This window comes from Odocoileus virginianus, chromosome 28 (genome assembly GCF_023699985.2).
Source record: "Odocoileus virginianus isolate 20LAN1187 ecotype Illinois chromosome 28, Ovbor_1.2, whole genome shotgun sequence".
Classification (NCBI taxonomy): Eukaryota; Metazoa; Chordata; class Mammalia; order Artiodactyla; family Cervidae; genus Odocoileus; species Odocoileus virginianus.
In genome coordinates, this window is record NC_069701.1 from 820,241 (window position 1) to 833,738 (window position 13,498).

General features: G+C 43.5%; 1 protein-coding gene across 1 annotated transcript in view; it reads left to right on the forward strand.

Moving 5' to 3' along the window:
* The window catches only part of LOC110142110 (uncharacterized), a 112,212-nt gene that overhangs the window by 44,833 nt on the left and 53,881 nt on the right, over window positions 1–13,498 (forward strand). The window contains exon 6 of the mRNA XM_070457386.1: window positions 6,650–6,727. Within this exon, the coding sequence (XP_070313487.1) occupies window positions 6,650–6,720 (71 nt within the window). The 3' untranslated portion in view covers window positions 6,721–6,727. The remainder of the gene's footprint in view (window positions 1–6,649; window positions 6,728–13,498) is intronic.

Consider the following 13,498-nt stretch of genomic DNA (forward strand, 5'->3'; position numbering starts at 1 on the left):
TAAAGTTTGTATTTCCTTGTTAATTTTCTGTTTAGTTGATCTATCCATAGGTGTGAGTGGGGTATTAAAGTCTCCCACTATTATTGTGTTATTGTTAATTTCCCCTTTCATTCTTGTTAGCATTTGCCTTACATATTGCACTGCTCCTATGTTGGGTACATATATATTTATAATTGTTATATCTTCTTCTTGGATTGATCCTTTGATCATTATGTAGTGTCCTTCTTTGTCTCTTTTCACAGCCTTTATTTTAAAGTCTATTTTATCTGATATGAGTATTGCGACTCCTGCTTTCCTTTGGTCTCCGTCTGCGTGAAATATTTTTTTCCAGCCCTTCACTTTCAGTCTGTATGTGTCCCTTGTTTTGAGGTGGTTCTCTTGTAGACAGCTTATAAAGCATATATAGCAAACAGCATATATGTGGAACAGAGGGTGGATGGTCCATAGCGCTACAGCATTTGCGTTTTGTTTTTCTCCTTCCTAAACCTCTCCTGGGCCTGTTCAGGCGTCCCTGTCCGCATTCTGCTGCTGCTGGCATTCTTGGGATCCAGAAGGATGATGGAGAGGCTCAGTAATGATGGGGCCTCACCTGACCGTGTCATCAGAGGGGATGGCGTGTTGGAGACTGGGCCTTTAGACATGTGAGCCAGCTTCCTCTTAGAGCCTGGCATGTAGTAGGTTCGTGTACGTGGATTGGCTGAACAGTGAGTGAATACATGTGCTCAGAGACTAAAGGATAAACCACACTGTGACCCCATCAACCCAGTGCCTGAGCTTGCTCCGCTGTACAGGGTGGGCTGATCAAAGCCCTGTACCTGCGTCTCACACCCTCGGCTCTGACCTGGCCTGTGTTGTAGGGAACCAGTGACTCTTCAGCCTTCTCTGCCACGCAAAACAAAATGTGAAGCATGCCCTCTTTTCTGCATTGATCCAGTTCTGTCCATGCATTGGGAGAAGATGTTAATGCATTCTTGATATGAAAGTATTTAATCGAAGGATATGATGTTGATACAGTGAAATTGGCCTTTGGTCCTCTGACTTCCTGGACAGATGATAGCAGGAGGGTTTTGCAACAGAATGAGCTCAGAGTCCGGACTTCAGTTAAGATTAAGCCCATGTTTAGTGTGATGTTTTGCTCTGTGAAGTCACCCACAGAGAAGGCAAACATTCCATTTTTAGTAACTAGTCCTCTTGGTTCTTGGCATGTGGCCTATGCCAGTTTGGGCTGGATGGACTCTGGGAACATGCAGACTTCTCCCAGTGCTCCCCTCTCCCCACCACCTCTTGTGGATGGGTAGATAGGAAAACATGCACCCACTCAGACTGTCCTCTTCTTTCCAAGCCTGAAACTTCTTCAGCCACATCATGGGCCTGCCAGACTCTGAAAACTGGTAGGTTTTAGAGAGGCTGAAGTTTGGCTAATGTCTTTTAGGAGATGAAATGCACCCGGGTGGTTGGTTTCTTTAGGTGTTGCTCTGAGACCGAATTAGGAAAATCCTCAGGGAGTTTTCTTGATTTTTCATTTTTGTGATTGAGTTAGAGTTGCAGAAGTATCATGAGTTGCTAATTAAAAAAATGTTTTTTTTTTCCATTTCTTTGTAAAAGAATCACATTAATTGTAGAAATTTGGAAAAATATCAAAAGGCATAATTCTGAAAATTACCCATAATTTCTAGTATTCAAAGATAATCACTACAAAACGTTTTGTTGTATTTGCATGCATTTTAAGTGCATAATTAAGATCATTGTGTATAAATTTTGATTTCTCCTTTTCCCATTTAGCATATTTTATCTTGCATTGAGAGCACTACAGCATGGGAACTTATATTAGTTTCCTCTGGCTGCTGATTTCCACAAACTGGATGTCTTAAGACCATGGAAATGGATTCCCTCAGTTCTGGAGGCGAGAAGTCTGAGCCGGGCCTGGGCAGGGTGCGCCCCCTGGAGGCTCGTCGGGGGAGTGCACCCCTCGATCCTCGGTTTCTGGTGCCTGCGGGCGATCCTGGCAGGTGGCCCCGTCTCTTCAACCTGCCTCTGTTTGCATCTGCCTTTCGTGTGTGTGTGTGTGTGTGTGTGTGTGTGTGAGTCTGTGTGTGTGAAATCTCCCTCTGCCTCTCTTGTGAGAGCATTTGGGAGGGCATCTAGGGCCCACCTGATGATCAAGGATGTCTCTCTATCTTAAGATTCTTCACTGGCAGAGGTGCCATATCTACCCAAGGTAGCATTAGGACCTGTTACCTTTGGGGACCATTATTCAGACTGTCAGAGGATTCAAGAGCATAGACTTTTGAGCCAGACTGGGTGGGCTCAGACCCCGTGCGGTCTCTTACTAGCAGGGTGATCTTGAGCATGTCTTAACTATTGGTGCCTCCATTTTCTGATCTGTAAACCAGGAATAATAACGTTAGCAAGCTGAGGATTAAGAGGGTTAATGTTTGTAAAGCACCTGATAAACTTAGGACAGTGTTTGACCCATATAAGGATTAGCTGTTGCTATTGTAGTTGGTATTTTTATTAGAAATTCTTTGTAAAATGTCCTTTTCATGGCTGCATAAGACATTATTGACAAATCTGCCATAATTTGTCTAGTCATTTTCTTTCGTTGACTATTAACTTCATTTCCAGTTTTTTTAATCTCATGTAAAACATTGCTGTGGATACCCTTGAGCATTAAGTTTTGTCCCCATTTCAGATTCATTTCCTAGGGTAGAGTTCTGAAAATGGATTTATAATATCAGAGGGTGTGTACAGTTTTAAACCATTTAATAAGAATTTGCCAAATTACTTCCAGAAAGATTTTGCCTTTCATACTCCTAGTTGAATGATGAGAGTAGCCACTTTGCTATGGCCATACCTGGATTGAGTGTTGTTATTTAAACATCCTCACATATTTTGACATGGTCTGCCCTTAAGGCTGAAATGTGACATGTAAAAGGACTCAGAATTGTAGTTTCTTTGCCAAGGAATGCTCCTGCAAGGCAAGCAAGCTTCTAATGAGAAATGAAATCCTTGCTTTGTCAGATTTCCAGGTGCCTCTTCCATCCTGTTATGAAGCCTGGATCTGAGTGTTTTAAAAGTTATAGGGCAGGATGTTGCTGGGAAGCAAATATTACTAGTAAGACAGTGCTGTGGACACAAGGATTCTAATCAAACAGTTTTGTTTCTGTTCTCAAACTCGGACATTGAAAATTCTGAGCATCATGGGATGAGGGAGGCACCCTTGAACAACAGCAACAGCAACAGAGGATGAATTTAATCCCTTCACAGCTAAAGCTGTTTGGGGGCAGGTAGAGAGGAGTGGCCCCTGCACTGCCTGCTGGTGAGGGGGCCTGCCCCATGCCCTGGCCTCCTGTCAGCCTCCTTTCCTTTCCTGGTGGTTCCAGGCTGATCTCACCCGGGCTCCTGGGCTGTAGCGGCGGAGCCAGGGTCCCAGCAGAGCAAAAGTCAGGGCAGTGGTTTTCTCTTCCAGTTGTGAACTAGTATGAGTGTACAGTGCACACCATGTAACAACTGGTCGCACATGAAGTCCACAGTATCTGAACCAGTTGAGGTGGGTGGGCTGTATGGTGGCCCCAAAGATGTGTCTGAGTAATCTGACCTTATTTGGAAAAAAAATCTTTGTAGATGTAATTCAGATAAGGATTGGAGATGAGGTCATCTTGGGTTGAGGCTTTCCTGGTGGCTCAGATGGTAAAGAATCTGCCTGCCAGTGCAGGAGACCCAGGTTTGATCCCTGGGTCGGGAAGATCCCCTGGAGAAGGGAATGGCAACCCACTCCAGTATTGTTGCCTGGAGAATTCCGTGGACAGAGGAGGCTGGTGGACTGCAGTTCATGGGGTTGCAGAGTTAGACATGACTGAGCAACTAATACACACACACACACACACACACACACACACACACACACATCTTGTGTTATCTAGGTGTGTGACTGTGTGCTCAGTCATGTCTGATTCTTTGCGACCCCATGAACTGTAGCCCACCAGGCTTCTCTGTCGGTGGAACTTTCCAGGCAAGAGTACTGGAGTGGGTTGCCATTTCCTTTTCTAGAGGATCTTCCCGACCTAGGAATTAAACCTGTGTCTCTTGTGTCTCCTGCTTTGGCAGATGGATTCTTTACCACTGCAGCACCTGGGAATATTGGGTTATATCTAGGTGGGTCCTAAATGTGACCACAGGTGTCCTTAGAAAGGAAGAGAGTGATTTTGCGTACACGCACACAGACAAACACACACACACATGTGTACACATGAGAAGGCACTGAAAGGAAAGACTGGTGCGGCCACAAGCCAAGGAATGCCAGCAGTCACCAGCAGCTGAAAGAGGCCAGGAACGGACTCTCCCCTAGAGGCTAGAGGGCATGTGGCCTCACCAACACCTTGATTTCAGCTTCTGGCCCCCGGAACTGTGAGAGGATAAATTTCTGTTGTGCTATGCTGCTCAGTTTGTGGTGATTTTTTTTATTGCATTTGCAGGAAACTCATACAAAAGTCTGTGCTCTGTTCAGCAAGACAGTCTCCCTGATCATGTGCTTGGCTGTGTAGCAGTGTCATAAGCACTAAAAGCTTTTGAACTGCTCTTAATTTCTTTACTTGGCTTGTTGGGAACCGGCAGCAGAGAGGTCTGGTCTGCAGACCACCCTCTGAGGGTCATGAGTCCTGTCTCCCTCCCCGGTTTTGTGGATAAGGAAACAAGCCTAGAGAGGAGAAGGTAGGGCTGAGATTAGAGCAGGTGCCTCTGCTGCTTGGAACGGACAGATGGGGATGGATGCTGGCCTCCTGGGGGCCAGGTCTGGGGTGAGCAGACAGGATCGCTGCCCTTCAGCCTGCTTTGCAGGCCAGCTGGTATCCCTGTCGCTGGTCTGTACCCCGCAGGGTGAATGCTGATGCTCCAGTGAACCCCTGGAGCACCAAGCTGCCTAGAAGGCCCGAAGCCAGGAGATGCTCATGAAGCCCTTGCTGCAGCTAATGAGCCAACAGCAGCAGGCAAAGTACCCTGTCAAGGGTAAAGATCATGGCTACTGTCGACTTAATTTCCAGCTGACTGCTTTCGTCTTTGTGCTTTGGGTCGTATTTTCCCTCTGTAGCCCAATTTTAACATTCTACATTTTCAGAGTGGTAATTATCTCTCAGACAATATGGGATCAGCCTACAGTCATCTTGACTCTTAAGCTGCTTGAATAAAGTCCATCCAACTTAACTTGGGGCTTCCCAAGTGGTACTGTGGTAAAGAATGTGCCTGCCACTGCAGGAGATGCTGGTTCAATCCTTGGGTCCGGCAGATCCCCTGGAGTAAGAATTGGCAACCCACTCCAGTGTTCTTGCCTGAGAAATCTCATGGACAGATGAGCTTGGTGGGTTACAGTTCACGGGGTTGCAAAGAGTCAGACATGACTGAGTGAGCATGCATGCAATTTAACTTGGCGTTCAGACCCCCTGAAAAACCATCTACTTTCTAGTCCTGCCTCCCAGCCCTCCCTTTCATAGCCCTTATCTTTAAACTTCATGGAAATTTTACTCCCTAGAAGAGGGATTAGAAGGGATTAGAGTCCTGAAGCCCTACAGTAGGTGATTTCATGGTTGACCCACTGAGAAACCATTGGAAAATCAGGTCAAGGGGATGGTTGGCATAAATCTTTCAAGATCTTAGGGGAGAAAAATGTTTGCATTTACTAAAATAGACTCTAAAGACAGCATGAATAACTAGTACCAATCACTAGTATGTGAACTGAGGCAGCTGGTCTACCATCTGGCTCAGCTGAGTCACAGATGCCTGTGGCCACATGGGTAAACAAGGCAAGACCAGAAGAAAAACCACCCCACTGAGCCCAGCACTAATTGTTGACCCACCAACCATGAGTAAATAAAATGTTTATTAAGACCAAAATAGGACAGCACAGTACATCAAAACTTATCTTTAAATTATTTCACTTCTCATTGTAGTATTGATAGGCATTGTATGGTTACTCAATTATTCCTCATGTGCTGTAGAAACTTTCAGAGTCTCTCACCTTTATATTTTTATTGAAATTCTTTTTTTATTCTGTTATGGGTAATACCCATATTAGGAGCCCTCTTTCCCCAGTGTCTGGGTCTCCGTCCTAGTATTGAATACCGCCGAGATTTTATGACTTGTTTGCTGGGCCTCCTCTCTGGGTTTCACACCTCTCTGTCTTCCTCTCCTCTTAGATATTATGGGACAGTAGTTGAGAGGCCCAGGTCACTGTCTCTCATCTTTTATTTTTCCTGAGGCTTTGTTTCAGAAGTCTATTTCATCACCCTCTACTTGTGTTTTTTTAGTCCCAACCCTGGATCTCATCGTTCTAAATAAATAACTTTTGGTTGCAAGGAAAAGAAATGCTCTCTTTCCAGCTTAAGTCATCAGAGGGTCTGTTGCGGGAAGCTCAGGAAGGCAGGGAACAGCCTGACCTCCGTGCTGGGGGCTGGGGAGGCCGCTCCTCCGGCTGGGGCCTGGGATCCCGCCTGGTGTGCTGGAGGGAGGGGTGGACTGGGTGAGGGCTGGTGAGGAGCAGCGGGGGCAGGGGAGCCACCTGACCGCCCTCTCAGCAGGGACTTGGTGGCAGAGTCACAGGAGGTCTGCAGAAAGCAATCCCACCAAACCTATTACACCTCTTCTGATTTCTCAACAGGAATAATCCAAGTCGCCTTTCCTGGAAGTCAGTTTGCTGAAACTACTGAAGCAACAGTTCTTGGAAGTTGAAAAAAAGGTAAATAGAAGCAAATTCGTGTCTGCTAAAGTCCTCTTAAGAGGGAAAGCCGTGTTTGGAGGGTCCCTGTTGCTCCTTGGACATACCCAGCCCTGTGTGTAATATTTTACCTGCCTCTGCCCGGCCACGCCCTGGTTTGCCTTCACCCGTGGCTGCCGCCTCGGAAACGAGGGCTTTCCCCTCTGGCTGGTGTGCTTTCTCCTGCCTTTGAACCCCCACTGTACCGCGTTCTCCTTACTGACCTGTATCCCGGGGGCCACTCTGTGGCCCTCCTCTCTGCCCTCCCGCAGCCGTGCGGAATGTGGGGGCTGCTTTCTGTGACCTGCACCCCGTCGTAGCACTTCCATGCTGGTTATAGTTACCTGTTTGCATGTTTCCCCCAGTCACTTCTTTACGATGTATCTGAACTGTGCCTCAGACATAGAAGCTGCCTCCACGAACATTTATCGAATGAGTAGTGGTCACCTCATGTGTAGATTCACTAGTACCTCCACCGTTCCACCCTTATAGGGCCTATACTACAAATCCTTCTCAAATTGATTTTATTCTTTGAGCACTCACCAGAGATTTCTAATCTCTGGTTGCTTTTTGTGTTTTGGCTATTGGGGAAATGAAGCAAAGCTTTCATATCTAGTCTTTCTTTTTCGTGGGCACTTTGGTTCCACATTAAGAGCTGTGATCCAGAAGCTTGAGGGGAAGGAAGGTGACAGGCAGGTCGGGGAACCAGTGACCTTGGAAGCGTGGCTCCCCACCCCACTCCGCCTCTCCGTGGGTGGTGAATGGGAATGCAGGAGGTGGGGTTTGGTCATGCTCTGTCTGTGGCCCTCTTGTCTGCTGGATGGCAGACCCCTCCTCCACCCACCCACCCATCTATTCATCCATATGATCCTCCAGACTGCCTCAATCAACAGAGAGTTGCATCTGAGCCCACCTCCCTGCTCCAAACCTTTTTTTTTTTTTTTTTTGCTTTAAATTATTGTCAGTAGATTCCTTTTCTCACCTGCTTTTACTGAACATGTTGAATATCCCAAATATGTTCCTTACTTATTTTATCTGTTTTGTTGGTCACCATCCTCTTAAGAGGACTCATTCCAGCCACCTGCCAGTAACCAGCAATTTTCTGCTACATTTGATGAGTTCTTCCCCTTTCAGAAAGTGCTTCTATACTCACCACCAGAGTTCCTTCTCCCACCAATCCTAGGAAATAGGCAGGGGCAAGTAGTAACTTCCCATTCCTGGAAACTCGGAGTACTAGATATTCCATGTGAGGCCCACTGCCAGTGTGAACAGCGTCTGGTTTTTCTCTCCCTGGCACCATCTTGCTCATTCGCCTTGAAAGCCGCTTCTGTCACAAAGCTGGGGGCCCTTTTCACTCACTCCAGTGTCCTCTCGGGTGGGAGCCTTGACCTGTTGACCAGAGATGTGTCAGGTGTTTCCTCTACCCCCAGCCAGGCCACTTTCTTAAAAAAGTAGATCTCTTCTTCCCGAGAGCTTCCAGTCTTGTGAGTTTTATTTTTTGTTTGGGCTTATTTAAACGCAGGATATTGAGTTAGTTTACATGAATGCTGCACTGTTTTACTCTCAGAGCACAGAAAGACGCTAACAGGGATTGGGGCGGCTTAATCTGGCTGTCTGTAACAATCTTCCTGCCTCTCCTCTAAGTAACTGCAAATGGGGCTGTGCATCAAGGCGGGAGAGCACAGTGCTTTATTGCCGTGTGCGATTGTTTAGTTAAATGTGTGGTTTTTTTTTAAAAAAAATGGCTCAACTTTTAATTGGAAAGCAGAATGTTGAATGGCATTTTGATTTGTCCTTTGGTGGCAAAACTGGAAAAATAGATCCATCCTGATAGGAAACTAGGTGCCGGTCCTGAGGAAGACATATTAACTTCAGAGCAGGATGCAAGCTCAGAGTCATTGTTTCCTTAAGACAGGCCAAATTCAGAGTCATTGTTTCCCAAAATCAGGCCATCTACTCTGGGCTTTTTCTTGTGAGACCTTCTTCTGCATCTGTACCACCTAGACTGAAGTTTCCCTGGGGAGGTTCTGTTTGGGATCCTCCAAACAGGGCAGTACCCCCAGCAATGTAACTGTCAGGACACAGGGTGAGATACTGAGACCCTTCTGCCTGGATGCCTTGAAAACATCAGTGTCAGGAAATAAGCACACCTGTTACAATGATTGTAATTGAAAAAAATACCAGGCTGTATACTTCACTTCGGGCTTCCCTGGAGGCTCAGATGGTAAAGAATTTGCCTGCAATGTGGGAGACCTGGGTTTGATCCCTGTGTCAGGAGAATCCCCTGGAAGAGGGCATGGCAACCCACTCCAGTATTCTTGCTTGGAGAATCCCATGGACAGAAGAACCTGGAGGGCTACAGTTCATAGGATCACAGAGAGTTGGACATGACTGAAGTGACTTAGCACACATGCACGCTTTACTTCTCATTGTGCTATGATGCAAATTGCATTTAATTGTTAACAGGACTGTTTTCTTAGCCCCAAAGCTGGTGTCTGCTTTACTTAAGGTGATCTTAGAAGCAGCTTGCACATGTCCTGGCTGAGTTTGGCCACATGAGCTCCCCGTGAGGTGCATCCCACCTTGAGCTGGCACAGAGGTGGACATATGAGCACCCAGAGAGAAGGGCAGGAATGATCATTTGTGAGATCCGCCCCAGGCTTCCATTACTCCATCCTCTGTGCTTCACGGCTCTTTTTGTATCTTTTAAAAAATGTTTGTTTATTTTTTAATTGAAGAATAATTGCTTTACAGAATTTTGCTGTTTTCTGTCAAACCTCAACATGAATCAGCCATAGGTATACATATATCCCCTCCCTTTTGAAACTCCCAGTCCCTTCCCATCCCACCCCTCTAGGCTGATACAGAGCCCTTGTTTGAGTTTCCTGAGACACACAGCAAATTTCCGTTGGCCATCTATTTTACATATGGTAATGGAAGTTTCCATGTTACTCTTTCCATACATTTCACCCTCTCCTCCCCTCTCCCCATGTCCATAATTCTATTCTCTATGTCTATTTCTCCTTTTCTACCCTGCAAATAAATTCTTCAGTACCATTTTTCTAGATTCCATATATATGCGTTACAATACGATATTTCTTTCTTTTCTTTCTGACTCATTTCACTCTGTATAATACAATCAGTTCTAGGTTCATCCACCTCACCAGAACAGACTCAAATGCGTTCCTTTTTATGGCTGAGTAATGTTCCATTGTGTATGTGTACCAAAACTTCTTTATCCATTCATCTGTCGATGGACATCTAGGTTGCTTCCATGTTCTAGCTATTGTAAACAGTGCTGCAATGAACAATAGGATACATGTGTCTCTTTCAATTTTGGTTTCCTCAGGGTATATGCCTAGGAGTGGTATTGCTGGGTCATATGGTGGTATTATTCCTAGTTTTTTAAGGAATCTCCATACTGTCTTCCATAGTGGCTGTATCAATTTACATTCTCACCAACAGTGCAAGAGCATTCCCTTTCCTCCACACCCTCTCCAGCATTTATTGTTTGTAGACTTTTTGATGAAGGCCATTCTGACCAGTGTCAGGTGATCAGTTCAGTTCAGTCTCTCATTCGTGTCTGACTCTTTGTCACCCCATGGACTGCAGCACGCCAGGCCTCCTTGTCCATCACCAACCCCCGGAATTTACTCAAACTCATGTCTATTGTGTTGGTGATGCCATCCAACCATCTCATCCCCAGTCATCCCCTTCTCCTTCTGACTTCAATCAATGCTGGGAAAAGACCCAGCATCAGGGTCTTTTCAAATGAGTTAGTTCTATGCATCAGGTGGCCAGAGTATTGGAGTTTCAGCTTCAGGATCAGTCCTTCCAATGAATATGCTGTTCTGATTTCTTTACGATTGACTGGTTTGATTGCCTTGCAGTCCAACGGACTCTCGAGAGTCTTCTCCAACACCACAATTCAAAAGCATCAATTCTTTGGTGCTCAGCTTTCTTTATAGTCCAGCTCTCATATCCATACATGACTACTGGAAAAATCATAGCTTTAACTAGACGTACGTTTTTTTGTGTGGTGTGAGGTGATATCTCATTGTAGTTTTGATTTGCATTTCTCTAATAATGAGTGATATTGAGCGTCTTTTCATGTGTTTGTTAGTCATCTGTATGTCATCTTTGAAGAAATGTCTGTTTAGGTTTTTTACCCATTTTTTTATTGGGTTGGTTGTTTTTCTGGTATGGAGGTGTATGAGCTGCTTGTATATTTTGAAAATTAATCCTTTGTCAGTTGCTTCATTTGCTATTATTTTCTCCCATTCTGAGGGTTGTCTTTTCCCCTTGCCTATAGTGTCCTTTGCTGTGCAAAAGCTTTTAGGTTTAATCAGTTCCCACTTGTTTACTTTTGTTTTTATTTCTGTTACTCTAGGAGGTGAGTCATAGAAGATCTTGCTTTATGTCATCAAGTGTTCTGCCTATGTTTTCCTCTAACAGTTTTATAGTTTCTGGTCTTACATTTAGACCTTTAATCCATTTTGAGTTTATCTTTGTGTATGGTGTTAGGAAGTGTTCTAATTTCATTCTTTTACATGTAGCTGTCCAGTTTTCCCCGCACCATTTCTTGAAGAGGCTATCTTTGCCCCATTGTATATTCTTGCCTCCTTTGTCAAAAATAAGTTACCCAGAGGTGCATGGGTTTATTTCTGAGCTTTCTATCTTGCTCTGTTGGTCTGTATTTCTGTTTTTGTGCCAGTACCATACTGTCTTGATGACTGTAGCTTTGTAGTATAGTCTGAAGTCAGGAAGGTTGATTCCTTCAGCTCCATTACTCTTTCTCAAGATGGCTTTGGCTATTCAGGGTCTTTTGTGTTTCCATATGAATTGTGAAATTGTTTGTTCTAATTCTGTGAAAAATGCCATTGGTAATTTCATAGGGATCACACTGAATCTGTAGATTGCATTTGGTAGTATAATCATTTTCACAATATTGTTTCTTCCTACTCAGGAACATAGAATATCTCTCCATTTGTTTATGTCATCTTTGATTTCTTTCATTAGTATCTTATAATTTTTTGGGTACAGTTCTTTTGTCTCCTTAGGTAGGTTTATTCCTAGATATTTAATTGTTTTTGTTGCAGTGGTGAATGGGATTGATTACTTAATTTCTCTTTCTGATTTTTCATTGTTAGTATACAGAAATGCAAGTGATTTCTGTGTATTGATTTTGTATCCTGCAACTTTGCTAAATTCACTGATTAGTTTTAGTAATTTTCTGATAGTATCTTTAGGGTTTTCTATGTACAGTATCATGTCATCTGCAAACAGTGAGAGCTTTAGTTCTTTTCTGTTATGGATTCCTTTTATATCTTTTTCTTCTCTGATTGCTTTAGCTAGGAATTCCAGAACTATGTTGAATAATAGTGGTGAAAGTGGACACCGTTGTCTTGTTCCTGATCTTAGGGGGAATGCTTTCAGTTTTTCACCATTGAGAATAATCTTTGCTATAGGCTTATTATATATGACCTTTACTATGTTGAGGTAGGTTCCTTCTATGCCCATTTTTTGAAGAGTTTTAATCATAAATGGTTGCTGAATTATGTCAAAGGGTTTTTCTGCATCTATTGAGATGATCATGTGGTTTTTATCTTTCAGTTTGTTAATATGGTATATCAAATTAATTGATTTCCATATATTGAAGAATCCTTGCATGCCTGGAATAAACCCACTTGATCATGGTGTATCAGCTTTTTGATGTGTTGCTGAATTCTGTTTGCTAAAATTTTCTTGAGGATTTTTGCATCTATGTTCATCAGTGATATTGGCCTATAGTTTTCTTTTTTTGTGTTGTTTCTTTCTGGTTTTGGTATCAGGGTGATGTGGCCTCATAGAATGAGTTTGGAAGTTCCTTTCCCTGCAATTTTTTGAAAGAGTTTTAGAAGGATAGGCATTAGCTCTTCTCTAAATGTTTGATAGAATTGTCCTGTGAAGCCATTTGGTTCTGGGCTTTTGTTTTTTGGGAGATTTTTGATCACAGCTTTAATTTCAGTGCTTATAATTGGGTTTTTCATAATTTCTATTTCTTCCTGGTTCAGTCTAGGAAGATTGAACTTTTCTAAGAGTATGTCCATTTCTCCCAGGTTATCCATTTTATTGCCATATAGTGATTCATAATAGTCTGCTATAATCCTTTTTATTTTGGCATTGTCTGTTGTAACCTCTCCATTTCTAATTTTGTTGAATTGGTTCTTCTTTTTTTTTCTTGATGAGTCTGGCTAAAGGCTTGTCAATTTTGTTTATTTATTAATCTTTAGTATTGTTCCTTTCATTTCTTTCTGCTTGGATCTTTATGATTTCTTTCCTTCTACTAGTTTTGGGGGCTTTTCTTCTTCTTTTTCCAGTTGTTTTAGGTATAAAGTTAGGTTTTCTATTCCATGCTTTTCTTGTTTCTTGAGATAGGATTGTCTTGCTATAAACTTCCCTCTTAGAACAGCTTTTGCTGCATCCCATAGGTTTTGACTTGCCATGTTTTCATTGTCATTTGTTTCTAGAAGCTTTTTGATTTCCCTTTTGATTTCTTCAGTAACCTGTTGGTTATTGAGAAAGGTGCTGTTTAATCTCCATGAGTTTCTGTTTCTCACAGTTTTTTCTTGTAGTTGATGTCTAGTCTCAGTGTGGTTGGAGAAGATGCCTGATGCAACTTCAGTTTTCTTCAGTCTACTGAGGTTTGACTTGTGATCAAGGTTGTGGTCTATCCTGAAGAATGTTCCATGTGCACTTGAAAAGGTGTATTCT